Source organism: Chelonia mydas, chromosome 18 (assembly GCF_015237465.2).
Source record: "Chelonia mydas isolate rCheMyd1 chromosome 18, rCheMyd1.pri.v2, whole genome shotgun sequence".
In the NCBI taxonomy this organism is placed as follows: Eukaryota; Metazoa; Chordata; order Testudines; family Cheloniidae; genus Chelonia; species Chelonia mydas.
In genome coordinates, this window is record NC_051258.2 from 21,425,246 (window position 1) to 21,452,217 (window position 26,972).

The 26,972-nt window shown below is 45.4% G+C and overlaps 2 protein-coding genes across 10 annotated transcripts in view; one reads left to right on the forward strand and one right to left on the reverse strand.

The window, feature by feature from the left end:
- Positions 1 to 12,326, forward strand: part of RNF207 (ring finger protein 207) — a 37,188-nt gene extending 24,862 nt beyond the window's left edge. For 2 of the 3 annotated variants that reach the window (XM_043531814.1, XM_007070149.4), the window contains 7 exons: positions 518 to 639; positions 5,933 to 6,125; positions 6,799 to 6,984; positions 8,060 to 8,111; positions 9,101 to 9,218; positions 9,574 to 9,666; positions 11,168 to 12,326. In XM_043531814.1, the coding sequence (XP_043387749.1) occupies positions 518 to 639; positions 5,933 to 6,125; positions 6,799 to 6,984; positions 8,060 to 8,111; positions 9,101 to 9,218; positions 9,574 to 9,666; positions 11,168 to 11,324 (921 nt within the window). In that variant the 3' untranslated portion in view covers positions 11,325 to 12,326. The remainder of the gene's footprint in view (positions 1 to 517; positions 640 to 5,932; positions 6,126 to 6,798; positions 6,985 to 8,059; positions 8,112 to 9,100; positions 9,219 to 9,573; positions 9,667 to 11,167) is intronic. The other variant, XM_043531812.1, reaches the window with a different exon arrangement.
- ICMT (isoprenylcysteine carboxyl methyltransferase) overlaps positions 1 to 22,440 on the reverse strand; it is a 54,918-nt gene extending 32,478 nt beyond the window's left edge. For 5 of the 7 annotated variants that reach the window (XR_006286469.1, XR_006286466.1, XR_006286468.1 and 2 more), the window contains exons 1-5: positions 22,187 to 22,427; positions 21,412 to 21,500; positions 20,073 to 20,242; positions 18,053 to 18,270; positions 16,372 to 17,078 (exon numbers count right to left, since the gene is read on the reverse strand). Coding sequence is in view for 1 of the 7 variants with exons in the window: in XM_037881009.2 (XP_037736937.1) it covers positions 16,896 to 17,078; positions 18,053 to 18,270; positions 20,073 to 20,242; positions 21,412 to 21,500; positions 22,187 to 22,399 (873 nt within the window). In the remaining 6 variants the exon portion in view is untranslated. Of the gene's footprint in view, positions 1 to 12,491; positions 17,079 to 17,673; positions 17,913 to 18,052; positions 18,271 to 20,072; positions 20,243 to 21,411; positions 21,501 to 22,186 lie in introns of those variants that run through there. The other 2 variants (XR_005222718.2, XM_037881009.2) reach the window with 2 other exon arrangements.
- Positions 22,441 to 26,972: the final 4,532 nt, after the last annotated feature.

Sequence of the window (26,972 nt, forward strand, 5' to 3'; positions counted from 1 at the left end):
ACTCAAGGCTCCATTGTCTCTTGAGTCCCACGTTCTGGAATTTAATACAACCCTCTCATGGCGGTTTTGGGGCTCTGTCCTGAACCTGCCTCCAGTTCACCTCCAAATGTCTAAGACACCAGAGTTACTGCTGCTACTTCCCCCGCTTCACGCTGCCTCAAGTCCACAGTGCTTTCAGCATGCCCATCATTTACACAAGCAACCTGGCAGCAAAATTGCTGCCCAAGGGATAAGCCAAGACAGCATGTTAGACTGGATGGTTATTTCCTGTTCCCAAAGCATGTTTCATTCTTCCTTGCAAGGAAAAACACCTCCCCCAGCAAACAAAGGGTAGAATGGGCTGGTTCTCAGACAGAACATAGTGTCCTATACTGACGAGTTCAGGGGCTGTCTCTGTCTTGAAGCCCACTGCATTTTATAGTATCTGAGCAAGAGACTATTCACTGAAGGAACAGAATCCAGCTGGGTATGCCTGCCTACCAGATGTTCTAATTGGTCTCCTTTTGGCCCCCTGAAGATAAACACCGAATACAGGACGGAGTTTGCCCATTGCTTGGAGCCACTGTTGCTGCTGAATCCGCGCCGGTCTGTGGTGGTGAGCGGAGGTGGCATTGGACCAGGGATCAGCAATGGAAACATGTAAGATGCTCCGTTTCTCAGCTACATCCTCAGGGAGGGAGAGGGAAATGACAGTCTCCAGGAACCTCTGATATTTAGAATAAGATTTGGAGGATAAATACTAATTTAGGATTTATATGCTGGAAAGAAAGTAGCAATTCTAACCTGTGGCTCACACAAAATGCAGATAAGCCAAAAAAGGTGCCCAGGTGGCTGTGTAGCGCAGCTCTGGTGGTGAATCCTGGCCAGAAGAGCGTGGTCAATGTCCATGGGATGCTAACGCTGAGCTTCTACTCTGCCATCTCTCAGGAGTGAATCCTGGCCATTTGTGTCATATCTAATTTCACCTATGCATCTGAGCACCTTACTAAAACAGAGCCAGCAGAATCCAGCACCACTTTCTCAGTGATGGGCGAAGCACTGAGGTCTGGAGAAGCATCACTAAACACTGGTACTTTGGGGCTGGAAATCTCACAGGAGCATGTCAGAGCAGGGATGGAGGCAGAAAGTGAGTTCTCTTTAAACATTTCAGGGGGGTTTCTTTCAATTAAATCTAATTTGAAGTTATCCCTACAAACTAAAGGAGATCCACCTTCACGCAGGACTCTCACAGTGCAATTTACCAGAGAAACAACAACGTGAAGTTGTATTTTCAAAGGACTGAGCAGTCCTGTACACATCTGAACATGTACTTAGAGGCATGATCTGTTATAAACATAGTCTAGATTAAACGGTGGAAGAAACTGGAATGTCAGGTATTGGAGGCATAGTTTGTTGGGCTATTTGGGATAGACTTTTAAATACTGAGCCATCCCGTGTCATTCTTCCAGCTGCCTTCTTGATTTCAGGACGACAGTCGTAGTCTGATCAGAAATATAGACACTGCTTTGCAGCATGGAGTAAGTGCACCCTCGCTGCTTCCCCAGCTGGCCGGCTCCAGCAGGCAGTAAGCCTAGTGGTGCCATCTGGTGAAGTTCTTCCAAAATCACTTAGACTTTCTGGGGATGGGCACTAAAGGTGCCTTGTAACAGTTGTCTTTTGAAGAGGTTGGTATGGGATGTATTTGTACATGGGGTAAATCTCTCTCACACCAAGTCACCAGTCCTTCCACGTTCAGGGAGAAGTCACAGACTCCCTGATCAGGATCAGTGATCAGACTCACAGGGAGCAGCCTCCATCCACAGTACCTTCGTGAGTTGGTTTGGAATATCTGGTTTGTTAAATTTTGAAAAAATCACCCCCCCCCCGAAAGACTACCCATGCACAGAACGATTGGATAATCAATACGTGATCCTGGAAGAGGCAAACAACCTACAGAGTAACAAGCCATCACGGTATATCAAATACAAAGCTGAGAGAGGGCAGCATGCCAAGCACATTGGAGACTGTTGTGACTGTGGAATTACCATTCAAACACACCAGTTCTAGTCCTACATTGGCATTAAGGGACCAGCACGTCTTAGAGGTTAGTGCTCCTGAAAGAAACAGCCTCACAGCAAGCCTTTGAAGCAAGTGTATTGTGAGCAAGCACCGTGCAAATTTCCCACGCCCGGCTCTGCCAGAGTACCTCACTCCTGACCTGCAGCACCCCTTGTTATTCCTGCCACAGACGGCTGTTTATTTTAATTTAAAACCCAGCCCAGTGCATTGGTCTGAAATGCTCTGATGCTTCCTTGTAGCGTCACCTTTCCAGTGAGCTGCCCTTGACTTTGTCATAATGAGAGGTGTCCTAGGGACAATGCATAACAGCTGTGCTGATTAATGTCAGGAATAGGCACAGTGACTTGAATTGGCAATTCCTGGAAACCGGGGTTTGGAGCACAAGGGGAGCTGCATGTCTGTGTTTTGCAGGAGATCCAGTCTGGCCGGATATGATAGACTCATAAAGGTGGGTTCATCCTTACTGCAAAGCAAGGGGTGAGGGCTAAAGCAGGTCAACAGACAAGTGATTAGTTTAACAGCAGCTTTCATGAAAAACTGCCAGAAATTCCTCCACATACACACCACCTTCTCCTTGCAAACACTGGTGAGTGACATAAGACAGACAGCATTTATCGCTTCATGACCAATGCCATCCTTAGCGTATGAGTAATTCCCACAACATTAAAATCGCAAAAGTCTGGGAGGAAAGCAATACGTGTTCCCAAGAATTTCCTCCATTACAGTAATCACTGACAAAGTAGGAGCCTTCCCTGTTCTAATCCATACAAACCGTGAGCCCAGCACTGTTGATTTCAGACCGTAACTGGTGCCTGTCATGGGGTGCAACAAATCATCTGGAATAACTGAAAGGACTTTCATTGTAACTAGTGGCTATTGGAGGATGAGGTGACAGAGGCTGATGTGTATAGTTATCCGGCATGATAATATCGATCCCCTCTTATCCAAAACTCTCACGGTTCCTTAATCACTTCTTGGAACCCCGCTGTCCCCATTTCACAGCTGCAGAACTGAGGCACAGAGAGGGGAAGTGACCTAAAGGTCACCCAGAGTACCTTGCCAAGCCAGCTTTAGAGGCCAGGCCTCCTGGCTCCATTGCTGGGCTCCAACTGCAAGAGCACTCTGCCTCCCAGCTACCGAAATATCCTGCCTACCTGGAGGTCTCCTCACCGTACAGATATTCATGTGGGAGGCCCCGGACGGCCCTCGTACAGTGCTGCCATTGCCACTCACACACAAACAGCAAGGGCCACGCCTTGAGAAACCAGCAACGCTCCTTGTTTGGTTCCTGGTGGCTCAGCGACTGCGGACGCCCCTGCAGTTATTGACAAGGTGCCATTAATGTCTCTCGGGGAGTCACTTCTCACAGCATCAGCCTCTCTGGGGGACTCTTTACTGTCTCTGTCTAGAGTTAGCTTGAGCACAGACAAACCCCTTCCCTTTGCACCTGTCACTGCATGCAGTGTGGTTAACGGGGGCACCAGGCTGCGATGCAAAAAAACTGTGGCTGTGGCCACCAACTTCCTCCAGCCTGCCCATGCTGCACCCTGGCCACCCGTGAAATGCAGGGGACCCCCCGGGCCCCCCTCACAGCACAGTGAAGATGAAGAGCCCCAGGCTGTTCTCCGTGATCTTGACAGCGACTCGCTCACTCACCTGGTTGATCAGCTGCTCTGGGGCTGTCCCAGGAGCAAGTTTTCAGGTCCTCTCTCTGCCCTCTGCTCAGTGCCAACACCAGCCCACGTCGCGCTCCAAACAAACCGGCTGCCTTTCGGCCGGGCTCACCTGAGTGATTGGTTTCAGCTGAGGCCCCCCAGAGCAGCCTGTTGGTCTGCCACTATTTTTATCAGAATTTCAAAGAACTCTCCAGGGCACAGTTCCCTTGCACTGGATATATTTAGGCCAATTGATGTCACAGGCAGCCTAGGCCACTCCACTCTGCTCCAGCTGCTCGCCCTGCAAACAGGACAGAGTTTCTTATTGTGAAATGGGGATCACTGCTTGTTTCCAAGTGGATTTTACAGTTCAGGGAAACTAATCATTGCGCCGGGGACTTCAGAGCACCCTTCCCTTGTAACAAGGTACATTTCAGCTACATATAATGGGCTGCCTTTCACAAGACTTGGATTCTGAGGGGAAGCAGAGAGCTGGATGATAGGAATCCAGCAAGAACTGCAGAGTGGGTGTCCGGCTGCGTCCTCTGATCAGTGAGCATTGATTCTAGCATGAGACTTGATTCATTACATAATGCATGGAACGGTGGTAGCAGCTACTGCGTGTAGGACTGTGCAGGAAGAGTCTGATTGCAAAACCTTCCTTTATAGGAAGTGCTTCCCATTTAAGAGTTTGATTATCATTAGATAACAGATGAAATGCTAAATCATGCTGTGAGTATATTTTCTGATGCTTGTCCAAATTCTTTACTAGAATGGTTGGCAATTTTCAGCTTCAAATTTACAGCTCAGTGAATTCACTTACTCCCAGGGATATTTTGCAGAAACTTGCATTCCTGTCTCCTTGGATCTGGCTGTCGGAGCCTAATCGCAGCTCCCTGGAAGAGCTGTTTCTTTTGGCCATCAAAAGAGGCCAATAAATGCACTGTGTGCAGGCAGCAAGACGTTTTCAGTGCAATTAATACAGGGATTCTGTACCAAGACTCTTCTAGGGGGCCAAGAATCAGGGTTTTGTGACTCTGACATTCTTGCCAATAGGTCGGATGACAAAAACAGACACAGGTGGCACTTGATACAACACAAGAGAATCCATACCTAAAGAGGGGTTTCTGATGGTCGTTCTGGGTTGAGATTGGTTCTTGTTGGGTGTTTCTGCCACTTTGTATTCAGCCTCATAGATTCCTCTGGGGTCTAAAACTATTCTTCAGTTACTGGCTTTCTGATGACACCACCTTCGTATTGAAAGTTACAGACTGATTCAGAAGAAATCAAATAGAAACGATGTTTAGAACAATTTCACTGTAGCGCTGGAACAGGAACTCTGAGTACTACAGGATCATGTTCACCCTACTGTACTGGGGTTTCCTTGCAGGGACCATCATTACACGGTATAGACCCTCCAGGCAGTGTCCATGATTGTAAATCTCCATCAGATGAACAGGGACTAGAACAAGAACGTATTAGATGAAGCGTTAGCCAGGTAAAGTGCCCACTCTGCCCAGTGCTGTAACTGCATGATAGGGACAGGATCTAGGCCTGGGTCTTTTTAAATAAAAGACATTGTACCAGGATTGGCACTGGGGATGTTACCTCATTAGAGGTGGTGATTTTGCTGCTTTCCTGTCATAACTGCTGACACAGAATGTGATCTGTCCCCCACAGACAGAGACAGTAGCCACGGGCAATGAGCTTCCTTGGAGACATTGTCAGAAATGAAACTTGAAAATCAGATTTTCTAGCCCATGTGATCTGCCTTTTATAAATACAGTTAATGCGAGAGTAAAATAGAGCTGATGGGCAGGAATTCTTCCACCTTTGGCCTCCTCTTTAACTGCTGCTGTATCTTTCCCAGCAAAGGGCAGCTGTGATCTTAGAATCTTCTAATTGCCTGGTGGAAGGAGTGACACTGTCAGATAGAACGATGACCTGCTAGCCTTGTCCTGCGCTAAAGAAAGCTCTCTCAAGGAAGAGGAGCTGGTTTCTCTTTGGCAGACTAACTAAAATATGTCCAAAGAGGCTATTTCCTGGCTTGCACTACAGACTGGACACAAAAGTCAGACAGGTCCGAGGATGCTTATTTCAACTATGAGCAGATGGAGGCACTTTCTAGTTTGCTTCTGCTGAATGGCAGTTTCAGAGACAGCAGTTGATTTGATGGCACTGCTTATCTACGTTCTAAAAACTCATGCTCTCTGCTTAAGGCTCTCGGGTGGTCAGTGCTCCAAGACGCTGATAGTGACAGGCTGTCCCCCTCCCTGCGATAAGATGTCCATCACAGGCTCCATAGTTCGAAAGCCAACCATGCATCGTTACATCAGCACCAAGGTCCTGCTGGCCGAAGGAGGGGAGACGCCCTTCACTGAGCACTGTCGCAACTATGAGAACATGTACAGGGTAAGTACACGGAAGAGGGCAGGTATAGTACACAGCCCGATTTCACCACTGACCAGGGGACTGCTATCCCTGGCCAGGGGGTTTCCCTTGCCTGACAGGATCAGTGCCCAGAGGCAGAAGAAGACTGGCGTAATTCCTGTAATGATGCAGGGCAGGCCTGAACCCGGGAGAAGTTGTTGAAGCTAGACAAATTCAGACTGCAAATAAGGCATAATTTTTTTCAATAGAGTAATTAGCCATTGAAACAATTTACCAAGGGTCGTGGCGGATTCTCCATCACTGATCATTTTTAAATCAAGATTGGATGTTTTACTAAAAACTCTGCTCTAGGAATTACGTTGGGGAAGTTCCATGACCCATGTTATACAGGATTACAGAGCTCGCTTCTGGCCTTGGAATCTGTGAAATCCATTGGCTTAGAAGAGTTCGTCTGTACCATATATAACGGCCAGGCCTTCTGTCCCTTCAGCAGTGACCTAGTCACAAAGACTCATCTACGTGCCTATGGTAAAATAGTGCTTCCACAGGAGAAAACAGCAGTAGCAAGAAAATCAAAAGATACTGGATTTTCCATGTACTTTCCCCTTCTTTAACCAAACCCATTGCCATCTGTCTCCTCGGGATGAAAGGGAAACGCCACAGCAGCTCACCCCCTTTCGTATTTCTAATGCAGACCCTGCAAACGGAGATTCAGAACCTGAAGGATCAGGTACAGGAGCTGCATCGTGACCTCACAAAGCATCACTCCCTCATCAAGACAGAGATCATGAGTGAGATCCTACAGAAGTCCCTCCAGATGGACGTGCAGATTGCCTCGGAGTATTCGTCTGTGGAAATGAGGCGGAGCACGTTTGAAGAGGTACGTTTCCTGCAGCTGGATGAGTCACGCCAATGCCAAGCCCAGGGAGAGAACATGGAGCATCTCGGAGTAGGAAGGACACGTAATGGGCAGGCAACAGGGCTTGTTCTAGCATAGTCGGCTCCTTGCAGAGCATTTGCACATTTCTACTCTTTCTTTAAATGAGCAGAAAATAGCAATGGACAGTTGGGCACAGCAGGGTTTTTTCCCGTAGATGGAAAGTAGAAGGAAGATGACAGACAAGGTGGAGTGAAATGAGATTATACTGGAATCATTAGGCTCAGTACAGTGCTAGAGATCTTCGTTAGCTGCCAAGATTTTTCTAGTTCTGCCAGACAAAGACATCGGCTTTGTGCTCAAGACCCGAGGCTATATGATGTGCTGAGAGCAATATTGTGTTCTGAGGCAAGTGAGGCTGGTTACATTTGGAGCCTGATCCCTGTGTATCCAGCCAGCAGGTAGGTTTGGATCTTGAGTAAGGGTGTGGTCTGTAGGAAATCGCACTCATCAGTACTGGATGCAGACTCTGTCCTAGGAGACTTGCCCCTGGAAATGGTTTGATGGAAAGTCACCAGCCTTATTCTTGTTTTGCAAAGGCTCCACTCAGGCTATGCTACACTACAGCTTAAGTCGACATAAGTTACGTCGCTCAGGGGTGTGAATTAGCCATCCCCGCATGACCTAACTTATGCCAAATTAAGCACTGGTGTGGACAGCGCTATGTTGCCGGAGTGCTTTTCCCACCGCTCGTGGGGGCTGGAGTAATTAAGCTGACAGGAGAGCGCTCCCCCATCAGCTTAGAGCGGCTACACCGGGGAACTTACAGTGGTGCAGCTGCACCAGTGCAGCTAGCGTAGCCATAGCCTGAGTTACTAGAACAATTAAAAGGGCCAGACTCTTGGTCTGTACTAAAGGGGCTGCTGTTGCTGCGGTATTTGCAAGTTGTTAGCTGCAAAGTGGATTGCTCTGCCAGCCTGGAATGGTGGGAGAGAAACAGGCTCAGCAAATGTCCCTTGGAAAAGGTACTTCAGCCCTGTACTGCAACGCGCTGTCCAGCTCACTATTTTTGTTTCAGATTTGGGAGGAAACATATCAGAGGGTGGCAAATGAACAGGAAATTTATGAAGGTATTTGTGACAGTTCTGTCCACTAACCCACTGATTCCGTGTGGGGAGACGTTCTTCCCCAATTCACCGTCTCTGTTTAACATGCATTTGCTAAGTGGTGATAGGGGTTACCGTGCTAACTTAGTCTGTGTGTGGGGTCAGGACACATTCTAGTTTAAAGGGGAAGTTTCAAACGTAAGAAAGAGCTGCTAAATTGCTCCTCTGCTGCTCTCCGCTCCAAGGGCTTCCAGCACTGGAATGCTACACAAAGCACAGCAAGGCCTTGCCCCACTCAGAGGAATCAGCCTCGCTTCCCACACAGGCGGATCCCTCGACCTCTCTTCCCCAATCCCGCTGTCCTCCATCTGCTACACCTCGCTTTCATTCCATGCCGACGGGCGAGGCAAGAATGGTCCAGCCCAACAAAACCCCCTCCTCTAGCCATCCAGAGCAGACTCTGTTAGAGAAGGTAAATCAGGATGGGTAACTGTCAAGCAAATCCCCACCCAGTAGCTCAGAGAGTTGCTAACAGTTTCAAACCACACTGTGGACAGGGCCCAGGAAGCAGCAAGAGAACAGGAAACAAAAACTAGAAAAACCCACAGAATTCAAAAAATAAAATGTCAGCCTAGAGAAAGAGAAACTGAAAAGCAGAGTCTGGAGGGAAGTCTGGATATGCAGAGATTGAAGTATCTAACCAGCATAGTAGCTTTGCAAATCTCTCCCATAGATGGCTGGTTAACTGCAGCATGAAGAGATGGCAGCCTCTGGTGCTTCAGTTGGTTGTGGTTTACAGCATCTCTCCTGGGCTTAGCAGAAAGTTTACAAGCATGTAACAAGGCCCCGCAGAGACGTAAGAGGTCAGAGGACATACTAGATGACTTCATAAAAACTCTTAGGACATCCATGAAAAAACACCCTCTGAAAGCTAAGAGTCAGGACCAAAGCCCCAGTTTCTGGAAGACGGTGAATTGCTGGGTCCTGTTACAATGTGTTCCCTTTCCGTGCAGCACAGTTACATGACCTGTTGCAGCTGAAACAGGAAAACAGCTACCTGACAACCATCACCAAACAGATTGCCCCCTACGTCCGCTCCATAGCTAAGGTGAAGGAACGGCTGGAGCCCAGGTAAGACAGCACAGAGCCATTTCCCCAGGAAGAGGGGCTTTGGGATCTTTGAGGTGGATTCATGTGTCTCAGTCCAGTCCCCAGTAGACTTAGCCACATTTCAAAAACACAACCAGTGCTCTTGCTGGCACTCAGCAGGGACACCATGGCGACCTAGCTGTCAGACGTGTGAGCCCATTTCTTCAGAGATGAGGCACAGTGGCATGGCAGTACAGGGAAGCTTGTACTGCCCTAGCTGATAATGTATCTGTTCTGTGGACAGAAACTTGCAGTTCTCGTGCTGCTCATGTCCTGTTAAAAATACAGCGTACCACCAAAACCGCTGCAGCTCACTCTGCTTTTCATCTCACTGTAGACTGCAAGAACCCAAGGAACTGAAGGATGACCAGACAGAGAATCTGCTCAAAATGTATGATGATAGCATAGTGACCAGCGACACAACACACAGGTAGAGGAGGGGGTCGAATGGTTAGAATGCCGATGGCTTATCTGAATACCTGATATCAAAATTAGTCAAGTCACTGACAAATTAGCTAGTCATTCGTTTCCATATAAAAGTGTCAACTAAAATACTGAAATTAGGAAATACAAATGGAAGACTTCCATAGAACCTCAGCGCTGCAGGTAGCGTTAGGCACTGCCAGGGGGCCACACACCGAACAATGTGGTCAGCAACAAGTGCCCTGCATTTTGCATCAAAGGTAGGGTCCATGGGGAAGGGAGAGGTGATGGGGGTTTTGGTTTTTAGCCAGACTGAATCCTGGCTAAAATCCAGCTCAAGCAATTTACTTGCTGATCCCACCCCCTACATTTCTTCACCACCTTCCCTAAATTTGTTTTTCTACTAAATTTCAAAGTTCCAGAAACACAGGACAGTATCTAAACAGAATTAACTCAGTATCCAATTACAAGAGACAAAGGGGAAGAAAAACACACCTGCAGTAATATTTAAACCAACGGTTGGTTTCTCAAGACGGTCTCTTAAGGTCTTAGAAGCTGCAGCTGAAGCAATGGGTGCTAAAGAAAATCCTGAGTTATAGAACCCTGAGAGACTAGTACGTAAATACACTATTGAATTGTTAGGAACATTTGGTGGAGAGAACAAGGAAGGAGGAGAAAAAGAGGAAGGGGATTACCCTACATGAATGAGGAAAGTAACATAGCCAAAGATCCCCGTCGTCCACCACTGCATTGCCGCAACTGAGGGAAAACGTGGGGAAGAGATGGAACAGAGCCACTAAAAGCACAGTACAGTGCTGCCCTGCCACAATGGCACTCCACCTCAGAGGAGAGCGTAGAGCAGCATCAGGGGACACGGTCCTTTGAGTATCTTTAATGTACCGCAGAGGAGGGTGGTAGGGCTTCCTTCATTGTTGGTGAAACTCCCTGCAGTCCTGGCGATAGCCAGGTGCCAAGTGTTAATAGCTGGGGTTAAGTGCTAGAGAACTACTGTAATTGGAGCCTGGTTTAATCAGTGAAGTGACCCAATTAAGGATCAGTCTCAGTCATCCCATGCAGACTTGCAGCATTTTACATACTGTATGAACTGGAACTTACTTTGAGATATTTTATTTAAAAAAAAATGTCCATGTGATTTGTGCTGTTGCAATTTTGCTACACAAAATACAGCAAATGTGGAAAGTGTAAGAATAAAACTATTACACAGCAACTATTGCCCATGCCAGCAGTAGACTGCCCAGAATCTCTCTTCTAAATAAAAAGAACGAGGAGGACTTCTGGCACCTTAGAGACGAACAAATTTATTTGAGTTCAAATAAATTTGTTAGTCTCTAAGGTGCCACAAGTACTCCCTGTTCTTTTTGCTGATACAGACTAACACGGCCACCACTCTGCAACCTCTTCTAAATGAGAGTTTGCTAATAAAATATTCAGGCCATCTGACAATTAGATCTTTTTGTGATTTAGCCAAGGTGTCTTTTCTGTTCTAGGAATGACTTGACAAGAAGCATGGAAGACAACAGGGAGCCCAAAGTCGACAACCGAATGCTGAACATTGTCACTGAGGATCCCCTACTGAAAGACACTTACAGAACCAAACAGAAAGGTGGGACAGAGAGTCCCAGCCAGAAAGATTTTGCAACTTAGGCAAGGCAGAATGCCAAGAAGCCGCACGGCTTTGCATTTCGTATATGCAAACAAAAGACTTAAATAGGAGTTTCTCAAGTACATTTATGGTTGAGTCAGATTGGTGTGTTACAGGGGATCTATCCATTGAAATAAAGACTTGACAAGATGGGGAGGACCAGCATTTCCAAATTTAGTTTGATGAAATTGAGTCTTGAAATGCAGACTAAGGCTTCACCAATTCAGTGAATCTAAATACTGTTCTCATTACATTACCAGATGGTTTTTACTCAGTTATGGTCTGACTTCCCAGGCCAATTTCTTTGGCTGTTTGTGTATTTTCAACAATGTTACACTGTATTTTTCTGCATCAATAAATTCAAACCTCTATACAGCAGAGAAGTCCAGTATCTCCTGAGTCAGAACTCTTTGGTGGGCCCCCATCAGGTCAGAAACTTGTTATTGGAATTGGTCTCCTTTCTCCTTCACGTGAAAACTTTGAAAAAACAAATATTGATATATTTCACACCTGAAATCCCTTCTTATCTCAGCTGCTCAAAGCGAACTGTAAACTCCTGATGGTGAGCCTAGAAAAACGGAGTATTAATAAGCCTAATTTTGACATTGTGCTATCAATTTATTTTAAATGCATGAAAACAGCTAGCTCTATGTAAGTTTTATTCCCTCTACCCCTACTCCCTGCCCCAATGAATACAATTTATTTAAAAGTCTAGCTTAGTAAACAATGTATTCTTTGTAAAATGTGGAATGTAGCTATTTCCTCAAAAAGAAAGTCACCTTACATAGCCTTGAAGCTGGGTTTTGGGGCAGTTTATGGTTTTGGGGTGGTTATTTTTGGGGAGGAATTGTTTTTAACACTTCTGCACTTTAGTGTAATGAGATCAGTAGGACTTCCTTGAGTTTTTATGCTGTAGACTGTTCAGAAGTCTTGTTTTTCATAAAAGATGTACACTGCTTTGTATATTAAAAATCTGAAAAAATAAAATGTCAGTTGATACTTCATGCAAGTTGTTAATATAGCATGTCTACACCCACCAGGGAATTCTGGGAGGGCCAGACTACATGGGACAACAACCCTCCCACCAGCAGACTTCTCAGAAGATAAATTTCCTTCTGATAAGTTTCAAAGAGAATATGTTTCCCTTATAATCACCACACCTTTTCAGGTTATTTTAACCAAGTAGAGTTTTATTTAATAAATGGAAAGAATTCTCAAATCTGCAAAAGAACAGAACCTTTAAATATCTGTAATGAACATTTCTTCATGTAAGAAAAAGGGTAGAACTACTCCATTTGTTTAACACACAGTTGGTCTCAGCAGGCCCAAATAGACTGTGGAGTGATTCTAGTAAACATTAGTTTTTTTCAGCACAAACAAACAGACTTCAAACATCTTGAGATATAACAAAGTAACAATCTTGTATTGCAACAGGAATGTTGAGGTGTTTTCAAGGCAGAAGATGACTTCCTCCTCATATGCCAATCCAATGACAAATTGCCAAATAAAATAAAAGACAGTGAGATAAGAAGCTACTCCAGGCAGTAAGAAAGTGCAATAGATGGACAGTTACTCTGTGCCATTATTTGAAAGTTGTATCCTGATCGTCAAAGAACTCTTACTCTGTGCTACAAGCAGAAAATGAAAGTCAAGGAACCAGGGCAAAGTAAATTCCTAAAGTTATAACATGTTTACAAAAAGCAACAGTTTTAGAAATTAGTTGTTTACAGAGTGACTAAGTTACTTTTTGTCGGACATTAGGATAAATAAATGCTCAACGTGTTCTTAGTAACCCTTCACCCCCAACTTACATTATTAATAATCTAGTTTCCTTTTTGCAGTTTATGCTAATCACTCTGTCCTTCACAAACCTTTGGACAATAAAAATGGACAGGTCAGTTTCACTTTCTGGTTCTTCTGCACTAGCTTAAAATTGCAACTTTTAAACGGCAAACGCTGCAGGGGATAGTTTAAATACAAGCTAAGCAGGTTACTTGAAAAAACCCTATGGAACACTTTTGCAACCTATTGAGCACATAACAAGTCCTAAATTTTTGGCCTGAACAACATGATAGTGCCTTTTACCCTTGTTAGTAAATAACGGTCAGTGAGCAAGAAATCCGATTGGTTGACGAGTTTCATTTGGTAGACTGCTTTAAAATACATAGAATTTTATGTAGCCTGTACCTCTTCTTAGTGGTTAAGATGTTTTCCCAGGCTACATAAATACTGTTTGCAGTAGTGAGTTGAAGTCCTTTCCCACAGGACTTCATAAGTTAATTGCTAACATGAGACTGTGCAAACCTACCGAAGGCCAGAATCAAGTTCTTATTCACTGGGTACAGAACTAGAAGCTGTTCATTGACCATATGTCTTTGACTTTTTAAAAAGACTCTGAGCTGCAGCATGTGCCAAAGGGTCCATTTTGATGACTAAATAAACTGAAAACCCAATTTGAACTAAAGGGTGATCTTCATTTCTTTGTGAATGCTGACTCCCCTTTCCTTTGGGAATGAGGGCTGCAGCAATCATTCCAGATATTTACACCACAAGATAAAGTACTAAGATCCCACACTACTGTGCCATCCCCAGAAGTGGAACATTAGCGCTACGTAAACGTACTTAGGGCAAACACCCACATCTCATTTTCAAAAGCGATTTCGTGTTTGACAGTTTTGCCATAGGTCAAGTAGTATAAAGATTATTCTTCCGACTCAGCACATCTTGGGATGAACCTACATGCCCTGCACAAATCTGATTTTTGTGCAAGTTCTAGTCCGGGTGAAATATTAATAACTTTGGGGCACTGTCACTATATAAAAATAAATTTCAGCAAGGCCATTGGAGAAGAAAGTGCTTTCACTGACCACTGCATCAACCAAGTAAATCATTTCCTGTGCCCATTCATATTCTTGCTGATAGACACAATCTAAAGAAAATGCATTTTCACTGTGACAACACAGATCCTACAAAGGGCTTATTCAACAGAACCTGAGGCTTGGTGAGTGCTAGTCAGAACCTCCAGCTACACAGATGAAAAAGGTCTTCTTCCAACATAGCTATAAATGTTACATTTGGGAGTTGACTCAGAACATGCAGATAAATCCCAAACCCAAAGGGTAACTGTAGTATCTAGGCACCAGAACTGATGTCATCAGTGACAGGTGCATTAGAAATACCCATGATGCGTCACATGAGCTAAGTGCTATCCCAGGCATATTAATGGTAGCTTGATGAGCACTATCGCAAGCACAAACAGCCGTGTAGCCACGGTGGCACGAGCAATGCAGGGTACATACCGACCAGTTCCAGGCAGGTTTGTATTCTGCATGGCTCAGATGTACCTCCCGTGCCGCTACTCATGCTACCGTGGCTACACAGCTATTTATACTTGCACTAGCTCTCGCAGACTAACCGCTAGTACGCGTACACGAACAGGGGAAATTATACCACCAGCTCACAGTGCGATGCTTTTCAATGCTCAGTGCCAAAGTGCTTTACAAAGAAGGTCAGTATCATTATCAATAGCAGGTTTAGTTATGAAACATTTATACAATGGAAAAATTCATATGAGAAACATCTTAACAAAATAAGCGCAGTTAAAAATCCTTGTTCGTATTAAGTTTTTAACTGGTTTGAGATTTTTTCTGAGGTATGTTGGCTACAGACAGATAGCAAAATGTATAACGCTCTTTCAGAAGTACATTGGAGGCACTTCTATTGCAAAGGAAAAGCAATCGGAACAGGAATCAAGTCCTTACAAATAATTATGCAGAGGAAAGACAACATTAACCAAATACAGCCCTGCTGAAGTTTCATATCCCTTTCCTCAAGCAACAAATATATTCAGTAGGAGATTTAATATAACAGTGGGTATTTTAACTAGAATTCAATGCAGCAGGTGCCCTGAAATTTGAAGGCATAACTTGGGTAGGAAAAGGCTTTAGCATGATGGAAGAGAGAAGAGATTAACAATTTGTCCCTACATCCCTTCGTATGCAGGTTGACTGAAATTTGACTTCCAACTTGTTTGGTACATGCCTCATTTTAATATCCAAGTATGTTCCCAGTGGTATTTCAATTGTAAACTTAAGCATTCCAAACTACCAATATAGTCATCAGCACCACAAAAAAACTCTACTGAATTACAACCCAACAGAAGTTGGCAACATCTTTACAAAAGCAGCTTCTGCCAGTGCTCTATTTCCTGAACTATGTTACAGTACCTTAATTAAGGGAATACTTCAAGCCAAGCCATTACCTGTCAGCATACAATTCTCATTCCAGCAAGAAAGTCTATCTGGAATCAAGGAAACAGTGAACTTCTTTGGTATATAGTAACAGAAAATAAATTATACCACAAAATCTGAATACAAATCATATCCAGAATGGTGAATATTTAGAATATCACCAGTTAATCAGAAAAATATTTTCCTACAATAGCTTATTTTCTGGAAGTGTTTCCCATATAGATGAAACATCCAAGTCATATTCTAGAACCAGGCAAGAATCTTACCACCTAAGGCCTTTTGCAAGTCTGCCAGCTATTGTTCTCTCTCTGCATTTCACAAAAACAGGAACAAACTTGTAATTTCTCTGAATTAAACTTATTTTCATGAGTGAACTAAAAGTAGAGAAAGAGCTAACAACTAAAGTTATTTAAATAGGATAGAATGCAGCATGATTTTGAAGACTGTGTTTTACAGAAGCAAGTTTACGATTTGACAGGACAGACTCTTGCCAAGAGGGCTATGGGAAAACGACAAAATGACAATGAAACTTAAATTCATGGCACTAGGTAACTGATGGACACAACTGAGTTAAGTTTTCAATCTGAGCTTTCATGATGTTTAATGAAAGATTATTTGCGATTTAAGAAAGTTTGAATACTGAAAGAGCCCCCTATTAACATTATATTAGGAGACAGTGCTTTATGCCGCACTGTCAGTCTTTCAGGTAAGCATATCCCCAAAACGGTATGTAAATTCATGCATTTAAAAGACAGAGATTAAGGGCTGGGTTCTGACAGCCCTCCAAGCAGGACATTACCACACTGACTTCAGTGGGAGTTCCACACATTGCAGGCTTGTCGAGTCAGGTCCAGAGAGGTTAAAGCTGTGCTGTTTAGCTTTTTTATGGGCAAAAAGCTTTAATTTTAAAGTTTCACCATAGAAATATGAGCTTCCAACTAGCACCCTTCTAGTGCAATGGTAGTTACTAGGAAGTGCATAGCTCATTCTTCAACAGAATCGGTTAACACATTTCAGTACAACTCGCTGGTGTAGGCAGAGTGAGACATCTTTTCACCAGCATTATGCTTCATTTTAGGATCACTACAGATTAAATAATCCAGAAGATTCCTCTATGCATGTAGGAAGGACTCATCTTGATTGAGCTTCTGGTTTATTTGCAAGGCGTTCCAGCTGCCTAGCCTTTAATGAGTCTCCAGGGGATGACCAGTAAACAGAGACTGGCTACTACTACAGCGTGTCACGATATAGCGCCATGCATAGTTCCTTTCCATATGATGCCTGGAGCTGGATGTTCGCTCAGTCAGTCTGATATTTCATGTGTTACAGTTCCACTTTAACTCCCTTGATAAAAGGCAGACCTGATGGCACTTTCTTTTTATACTCCAGGTACTCCTCTCCAAAGAAGTGAATTAACGTAAACTCCTCTTCTTCTATTCGCTCTCTGAAGAATCTCCAGGATGCTAAAGTGTAGCCAACAACGCAGACAGGATTACAGAGTAAGACCTGTAAGAGGACACAAGTGGTTACAGTCCAATTCAGCCTTGCAAAACTCTGTTCACCCTGGGAAAGGTTTTTGGTTGGTTGTTTGAAAAAACAAATGAAGTTTCATTAGTTGTCCACAAAGTGTATATCTGCAGTATGGCTTAAAAGGTCCCCATTCTCCAAAAACAAATTTTTAGAATTTTGTTCTTGATCAGAATCCTATCTCTGCATTCTAGCCCGAGTATGACAAATTAGTTCTGATGAAGAAAGAGCACTGACGTTTCTTCTTATTGTAATACCAGACACAAAGAGTATGCTCCTGCTAAAAGAATTCAGGCTTGTAAGGCTTATGCATATGTGGCTTTGCATATTCATAATTTTTCTTTAAAAGATAGCAACAGACACCATCACCACTCATACACTACGAGGTTTATATCTCGGATACTCTATGCTTGTTATAAACGAATTACAATATCTAATATACTGACATTTTAAGTTACAGGAGTATTGTAGTAGGTTTCAAGTATTTGACCTGGGTTTTATATACACTAAACTTACTTAGCAGTCCTGTACAATACTAATATTCAATAAGAATAAGGCAAGTCTGATGGCTTACTGGAAGACACTTTGGAAGTAAAGATGAAAGGGAGGCCTGGACACACCCTGGAAGCTTTAAGGTCCAATGGCTAGCAGCAGATCACACCTTGAACCTCTGAAAGTGTTCCAGCTCAAACCCACGCTCCATTGCCTCTGCTTAATTCACACAGAAAATTAAGGAGATATGGTCTTCCCAAACATCACACATGATGGAGAGTTCAGAGGCCAGCAGTTTCATGATTCACAGCTAAAAGTGTACTGGTGGAAGACAGAATGTGTCAAAATCCATACCAGGGACTCCTACAGTTGATCATTTGCGAAACAGATTAGGTACAGGCTCTGGGGAGCATTAAGAAAAACTAGAAGATCAAGATAGCTAAGTGTATTTTATACAATACCTGTGTTCCAATACTCCAGTAAAACCATCCCACGTAAGATGGGTGCCGGAACCACCCATATACCCCACTTGTCACCAAAGTATGAGTATCCGATTTCTCATTCTGAACAATATGGTTGAAGTTGGAGCCAGCTGTGAGCATGGCAGCTTTCCTCAGACAATCCCCAAAGATCACCATCAATAACCCTACTGCACTGAGCCAGGTGATTTGCTTCATTTCTGCAAGTGAATAAGTACTGGTCATAACATGTTTTAAAAGTTTACTCTTTTATTGCAGGTAAAAAAAGAAATTTAGGGTTAGAGGTCTAGGGTAGGGAGAGAGCACCTTCAAAATTTATTAACCTAACCTGATGCATCCAGACCAAAGCCCCAAAGTTATTATGTACTATCCCCAAGAGACTGATGTGCATGCTCTTGTTGTTTTAAGATACTATATAACATAAATGCAGCGTGACCGGTTTCAGAGCAGTAGCCGTGTTAGTCTGTATCAGCAAAAAAAAAATAAAAGAAAGAAAAGAAAAAAAAGGAGTACTTGTGGCACCTTAGAGACTAACAAATTTATTTGGGCACAAGCTTTCGTGGTCTAAAACCCACTTCATCGGATGCATGCAGTGGAAAATACGGTAGGAAGATATATATACACAGAGAACATGAAAAGATGGGTGCTGCCATACCAACTGTAACGAGACCAATTAATTAAGGTGGGCTATTATCAGCAGGAGGAAAAAAACCTTTTGTAGTGATAATCAGGATGGCCAAAAGGTTTTTTTTCCTCCTGCTGATAATAGCCCACCTTAATTAATTGGTCTCATTACAGTTGGTATGGCAGCACCCATCTTTTCATGTTCTCTGTGTATATATATCTTCCTACCGTATTTTCCACTGCATGCATCCGATGAAGTGAGCTGTAGCTCACGAAAGCTTATGCCCAAATAAATTTGTTAGTCTCTAAGGTGCCACAAGTACTCCTCGTTTTATTTTTATAAATGCAGTGTGTGTTGTACAATTTTAGTCTATAAAAATTAAACAAAACATTTTAACAGAAGTCTGATACTCTATTTACTCTTCACCAGCTATACTGATAAGGCAGCAGTGTGTCTTAACTCTTCCTGGTGAATCAAAATGCAAAGGCAGAATGGTCAGAATACACAGCTACAAAGAGAATCTAACCCTGGAACTGCGCACTGTTTCTTGGTGTTTCACAAGTTGGATGGGGTTAAACTGATGTGCTCAGTCCTCAGAGGAAAGCAAATGCACTCTACCAGACTTTCCCCACCAATTCAAGAGCAGCACTGAGGAAGCCATATCCAACCCTCTTTGGTCTGACATAGGATACTGGCAGTGCGGAAGCCATAAATACTTCCCCCATTCCAGAAAACTGGTTTAAAAAAGTTTCTCTAAAAAGACAAAGAATCCCAAAATAATTGATAATTATTGGTAACATGAATCTTACTTGAGCACTAACAAAATCCAGTCAGCAAGGTATGTCCTCTTCAAACTCTTTTTAACAGAATGCTAAACATTCATTGGTATTCCAGATTGCCTAAAAACTATCCTCCGTTTCAAGAGTCAATACAGCATGCAAAGCGTTTGGGAATAAGGTAACTGTCAGTACACTCTCATAAAATCTCTTCTCCTTTAGACACTCTGTCACAGAATAACTAGATGTGACTAATCAAGCCTAACAGCGTAAGTGCCAGGTTTCATCCTTTACCATGCTTTATTAGAATCCCACATAAATGTATTTAAACACCAACACGCTGAGCCAGACCTATACACAAGGCATGAAAATGCTGGTGCTGCTTAAGTCAGTGGCAGAAAACCCAGTGACTTCAGCAGGCCCAGGACTCACCTAACATATGCATGAGAATAATTTAATCCTAGGAATTTTTCTCCCTTTATGAATTGCTTAAAATGTGCTGCCAACACAGTCCCTGCATGTGAAATACAGCCTACAGTCACACGGGCAATTGCTCTTCTCTTTAAAAACTTACCCAAAAACCTCAAATAAAACTACTGACCTGGATAAATGATTTTTTCAACTGTGAACTCTATCCAAGAAGAGAGAGCAGCTAGATTATACTCAAAACTGTGGTTTAGGAGGAAAGAGTCCAAGGACAAACTTCTGGGATTATTGATCGCTGTCACCAAATACTCAGAATAATGGAACAGTGACAAGGAACACATATACCTAGAAAAGAAGAAAACCACCAAAATTAAGATAAACTTAATTTATTTAAAAAGTCCACTTATGTTTTTCTGTGTATATTTCTGGAATCCTATGTTTTGAAATCCATGGTACTCTGTTGACTGTTCACAGCAGCATAACTAGAATTCTGCAACTCTTATTCTCCACTATTTATTCATGTATGTTAGGAACAAACATGTTATTTGTGTAAGGTTCTGTACACATATATATTAAAAACAAAACTTAAGACTTTCACTTAGGAGGAACTGGAGGCTTCAAGGCATTAGTAACACAATTATATTTAAGGGCTTGTCTACACTGGCAATTAACAGCACTACAACTTTCTCGCTCAGGGGGGTGAAAAAACCACATCCCTGAAGAAAAGGAGTACTTGTGGCACCTTAGAGACTAACCAATTTATTTGAACATAAGCTTTTTGAGCATGTAGCTCACGAAAGCTTATGCTCAAATAAACTGGTTAGTCTCTAAGGTGCCACAAGTACTCCTTTTCTTTTTGCGGATACAGACTAACATAGCTGTTACTCTGAAACCACACCCCTGAGTGCAGCAAGTTTCAGCGCTGCGAAGCGCCAGTGTAGACAGTGCACCAGCACTGGTAGCTACGCCCCTTGTGGAGGTGGGTTTTTTTAAGAATGCTGCGCCGTGACCACACAAGGCACGTTAAAGTGGTGCCAGTGTAGACTAGCCCTGATGCAAGTCAAGCAGACCAGAGCAGCAGGTAGAGACTGTAATAATGCTACAATGCCAATCGATCCTGCAATGCCAGGGGTATTGAGTAGATAACCAAATATTACATTTTTCCATCTCTAATTTCTAGCAATAGGATACCAAACCTCTCACCTCTCGGCTATTGGTTTGAGTGCATCTATTTTACTTGTAGTGCACCTCAGCCTTCATTGGGAGGCACTTCGCTGCAAAGGCCAGGAGGGGAGTTAGATGTGCCTGACCATTCAGCCTCTGGCTTTCTTCTCGGACCAAAAATCAGTGACAACTATGCAGGTTTTCTGATGCAGTCGCCTGGCTTACATGAACAGGGCTGGGACCCGGCAGGCTGTTCAGCACAGGTCCCCGTACAGCAATCGTTTTCAGACCCTGCTGACCTGCGCTGCACACAGGTCCCTGTCCCCAGCCTTAACAAAGGATTTCCTCACCAGCCAAAGTGCTTCCATGAGGATTGTCCAAAGCTCAGCAGCAAACCACAGCCGAAGGCAAAGCCCAGGAAGCAGGCCCGGATCGCGATCTGAAGCAGAACATTAAACACAGAGCTTCCCGTCTCTGCCCCAGAGCAGCAGCCCCGGCTCCAAGGGGCCCGCGGCGGGCCCCGCCCCCAACCGGTCTCGTGCGCCAGGTGTAAACACCGGGAACGGAGGGACCCCGCCCCCCAGCCAAGCCCGGGGCAGCCCCCGCGCGCCCCCAGCCAGGCGCCGACCCGCCCCCCACACCCGCGGGGCAGCCCCCGCCCCCCCTCCGCGACAACCCCCGCCCCCAGCCAGGCGCCCCCCCCCTCCGGGGCAGCTCCCGCGCGCCCCCAGCCAGGCGCCGACCCGCCCCCGCCCCCCCTCCGCGACAGCCCCCGCCCCCCCTCCGCGACAGCCCCCGACCCGCACCCCCCACCCGCGGGGCAGCCCCCGCCCCCAACCAGGCGCCCCCCCCCCTCCGGGGCAGCTCCCGCGCGCCCCCAGCCAGGCGCCGACCCGCCCTCTTCCCCCCCCGCGGGGCAGCCCCCAGCCAGGCCCCGCCCCCCCTCCGCGACAGCCCCCGCCCCCAGCCAGGCCCCGCCCCCCCTCCGCGACAGCCCCCGCCCCCAGCCAAGCCCCCGCCCCCCGGGGCAGCCCCCGCCCCGAGCCAGGCACCGCCCCCCCGTGGGGCAGCCCCCGCGCGCCCCCGCCACCACCCCGCGGCCCGCCCCAGCGCCCCGGGCCGCACCTGGTAGAGCGGCGGCCGCCAGAGCAGCAGCAGCAGCGCGTTGATCCCGGCCACGTGCAGAGCCAGCGCCGCGCGCCCCTGGAGCCCGGGCCCGGCCAGCAGCGCGGGCGGCGCCGACAGCAGCAGCGGCAGCGCCGCCACCGACGCCCCGAGCAGGAAGGCGGCCAGGCTGGCCCGGCCCTCCGCGACCAGCCTCCCCTGCGCGGCGGCCATGACGGCGGCCGGCCCGGCGGCAACCCCGCCGCGCGCCACAAGTCTCGCGAGAGGAGCGTCGACAAGCCCAATCTCGCGAGACAGCGCCGGGGAAGCACTGGAATCTCGCGAGATTCCCCCAGCCGGCTCAGGGTTTCAGGGGCGAGGCTCCGAACGGGTTGGTCACGATGCGGCCCTGCAGCGCCCCCTGTGCAGGGGAGGAGGCAGGGAGGCGCTTAGCTGCAGGTCACCAGAGGGCTGACTCTTGAGTAATGGCTCACTAAGAAGAAATCGGGCCTTATGAATGGGACCCCCCACCAAGGGCCTGAATTATGATCTCATTTGTACTCATTCCATACATAACTTCACTGGTTCCAGTGGTTTCAGAGTAGCAGCCGTGTTAGTCTGTATTCGCACGAAGAACAGGAGAACGTGTCGCACCTTAGAGACTAAGGCATTTATTTGAGCGTAGGCTTCCGTGAGCTACAGCTCGCTTCATCCGATGCATTCAGTGGCTGTAGCTCACGGAAGCTTCTGCTCAAATAAATGGGTTAGTCTCTAAGGTGCCGCAAGTCCTCCTGTTCTTTTCGGTTCCAGAGGGGTCACTCTGGATTTACGCAAAGAAGTGACTCAGGATTTACAGGTGACATTAGCATTTGGCCCGTTGTTTCTCTGTACTGTCTTTGTGACACAGAAGTGCTCTTCTGCTGCCGAAGCAGTGGGTTGGACTGCCAGACAGAAGGAGCTGGAATACCACACCATCCCTGCTGCGAGCAGGGGAGGGCTGAGAAGCTGTAAATGCTGCAGCAGCGGGGCCTGCGGGCCCAGACAGCAATAAATAAAAGCCCTGTGTGTCCACTGGGGTTGTGTCATTTGAGGGTGAGTGCCCACATGGCTTGTAACTTGATTCATGCTTTTGTAACCGTGTTGTGTCGTGGACACTAGAGGGGGCATGTGCACTAGTCAACAGAAGCCCACAATTGCAAGGCAAGGTAGAGAATGTATGTTTACTAATTCTAGTTACTGGGTCCTGCGCATGCTCAGCACCTCTGAAATTCAGTCTCAAGGTCTCCAGCTAGGTTCCCAAAAATTGAGGTGCTCCAAACCAGTGGACCCTTGAAAATGTTGGTCTTCTGTCCCATGCCAGCAGTACCAGCCTCCACTCTCCTGTGTGATCCTTAACCAGTGAGCTGTGATTTCTCATTTAAACTGTAAACTCTTCAAGGCAGGGCACTTGTCGTCTTGTAAAAAGTCATGAAAATTTGTAGTGCTGTATATAAAATAATAGTAATCTGCCATTTGAAACCAGCAATTCTTATTTGTAACTGAACTCCTTGGAGTTCAGTGAAGCTAGTTGTAGATGGTTGATGGCTTTTAATGAACATGATAACCCAGAATCATACTCTTTTGGGTGCACTTCAGTTTTTGCAGATTAAACTCTCTAAAACTTCCATAAAGGCTGCACATTCTATCAGTGAATTAGTTTAAAGTGTGTAAATTATATTTCAACAATAGAGCAGAGTAAATATTTAAAGATTAGGGCCAGCTGGAGCTACGCACAAAAGGCTTAGACAATGGGGTCTTTCTGAATTCACTCTTCTCAACTCTTGAAAAACCCAGTTCAGTGTTGATTCACTTCCTTGATTCACTCCCTTGACTCATTATGTGGCATCAGGCTGCTTATAGCTGAAACCTAACTAAACAGATGTTAAAACTTCAGCCCCAGCAGACTTCTCAGGGGTAGGCTAACTTATTTCAGGGTGTTTGAGTTTGCTCAAGTCAGTCGTGATTGATAATCACTAGCTAACTGATTGAAATATGGCTTGAGCAAGGACTGAATTAAAGTATGATGTAATAAAAGAAAAAAGACTGCTGGCTTTTGTCAGGTCCTCGCCTTTCCAGATGACCACAGCTTTAATTGTAACAAGTGACCAAGCCACTGGACAGACTGCCATTCCCAGATTTGCTGTACTTCGGCTTTCTTCAGTGCAGGAAAAATTAGGGCATTCATCTCTGTCTCCAGAAATGTGTCATGAGTTTAGCAACGAAGGAGCCCACAGAAATCTCTTATCTCCTCTCCCCACCCCCGCTATGAAATCAAAGTCTTCTGAAGTTGGGAATCATATAACCCAAGACTGTTCCCAGGAGTAGCAACAATATCATGTGGGAAAGGGGGCACTTTTATTCTTTCTTTCTTTGCTTCAGAATAAAAATAACTATCAGTAGCTGGTGGTTTTGAATCCCCAACTAAAACAGAAAATGACTCAAGCAAAAGTAAATGTGGTCACTCGACACAGTGCCCTTACATACCAGGGCATTGCAATATCCAAGGACGTAATTGTTCTCAGAAATGTTAATATTATTGTTAAAGATCAAAGTGCACCTCCGCATTTCAGCATTCCCTGGCAGATCTAAGGCTTTAATCAAAGTGTGACTCAGGATAGAACATTAATTAAAAGAAAGAAAATAGTTTGCAGCAGATAAATGTGCAGCGCACTTCCAGTAATCTAAAATTAGGAGCTTGTTGGCAAAAATTGAGATGAGCAAAAACAAATGTCCGTGTAAGAGTCTGGAGGCCAGGCCTGATTCCGATTTCACAGCAGTTACACATGAATATCATTCCACTGTCTTCAGTGGAGTTACTCCTGATTTATACCGGTGTAAGTGAGAAGAAAGTCAGACCCAACATTTCCAAGCATCCTTTATATGCCACAGATTGTTGAAGTCCAGAGTGCTATTTATATATGCATTTTCTGCTTGCTGAGAACCAAATTGATGGGTAACTTCCCTATGCAGATCCCAGAACAGCTTGGGAGACCATGGGATTTTGTGTACTCTTTAGCTCTGTGTGGGGTAACATTTTGGGGGGGAGAGGGTAGAGCCCATTAATACGGTGCTGCCTCCAAATCTGGAGCGTGACCAGCAGTGAATAGCAGCTCTCAGCCCGGCTCTGGGGATCATCTTCTCATAGCCAGAGCAGAACATTGCACATTAGCAACATTTTTCGGTCAATTTTCCACTGTTTAATACTACTCACCACACAAGTTGTTCAAAACCAACCAGATGTAGCATATAGAATAGGCAAATCCAGAGAGCAGCGTGGGGATATGTTGAACCGTCAGGAGCCTTTTCATGTAGTAGTCATTCATTAAACACAGCCTGCTGTGCAAGAAATAGCCATGTAATTAAAATAATAGGTGGGAAAAGCAGGCACACGATTAAAAGTTGGCCCTTGGAGGGAAACGAAGATTGGTAAGTAACCATTAGAGCAGAAGAAAGGTTTGCAAGCCCTTTTCTTCCTGACCGAATCTGAATCTGGATCGGATTCTTTCCCCCTTTTTATCGCTTGACCAATGTATTCTCAAAATATGAGGATAGTTTCTCTTTACTCTTTAATTCAGTTTTGCAATGTGCTCACTTCCACCCTAGAGAGTTTGCAGAAAGAAGCAAAGCAAACCATCTGGGTCTTTGGAAATCCAGGGAAATCTGAATTCCAGACTGTTTGCTGGAGATTTCCTTGTGTATGTAAGCGAGTAATAGTTACAAATTGTGGCAGGCCCCCATGCACAAGGAGCCTTTCTCTGTCCTCTTCTTTGTGTGGCCAAGTACAAGGGCCAGGCACTGGGACTGCTGCCCTTACTCTCCCCTGAGGCCCTGGCCCCGCTGGAGTGGGACCTGTGCACATGGGGGGAGGAGTATGCTGAATAAGGGGGAGGCCAGATGCACATTCTCTGCATGCTGGGAAGCTCTCAGGGTCAGATTTCTATCCCAAACTCCAAGAGAGCAGCTCCATGCTACCCCTAACACTGGACTCTACCCCAGTCACATTTCATGCAAAATAATAGCTACAGTCACGAAGCACCAAGATTGAGAAATTAAACACCAAAAAGTCCAGAAATGCTGAGTTCTAGTGGAGCAGTCTCCACCTAACCTTTACCTTTCGGGCCTGTGCATTGTAATAGGGCTTACAATCCATGATCGCATGCAGCGTCTCAGGTAATAGAACAGAAGATGAACGCAAACAATTTCCTATCACATTAAGGATTACAGTGTTCGGTTCTCAGAAGGATGGAAGACAAATGGTGAGGTTCCCATGGTACCCTTAGGTCACATGTTGCCTACATGGGCCCAGCTCTCCCTCAGTAACACCCACACCTCCGTCTGGAGTCAGAGGGAATCACTGAGTAGATCCTGTCTCCAAAAGCATTGATGGTAAAGCTCCCATTGAGTTCAGAGGGCCTGGAGTCCTACATGTGTGAAGTGAGTCAGCCGGTTATGATGGAATCATGGGTGAAATCCTGCCCCCTTTTGTCCCACCGGCAACACTCCCATTGACTTCCAAGGGAGCTGCTTTCCCCCTGCACCTACAGCCCTGGCCTATCGCCTGAGTAGGGACTGCAGGATGAGGCCATTGTTTATGTTTAATTGTTATTAACCCAGTCTGAGGCCATGAGTCAAGGGGCATCCAATGGCTCTTTGAGAAGCGATAATCAGCTGGTTTGAAAGAAGCTCAGCTTTGCAGTGTCTTGTTTAATTACCCTCCGCACTTCACCAAGTGCCCTCTGCTTCCTTGGCTTCCTTTGTTCTAGTGAGA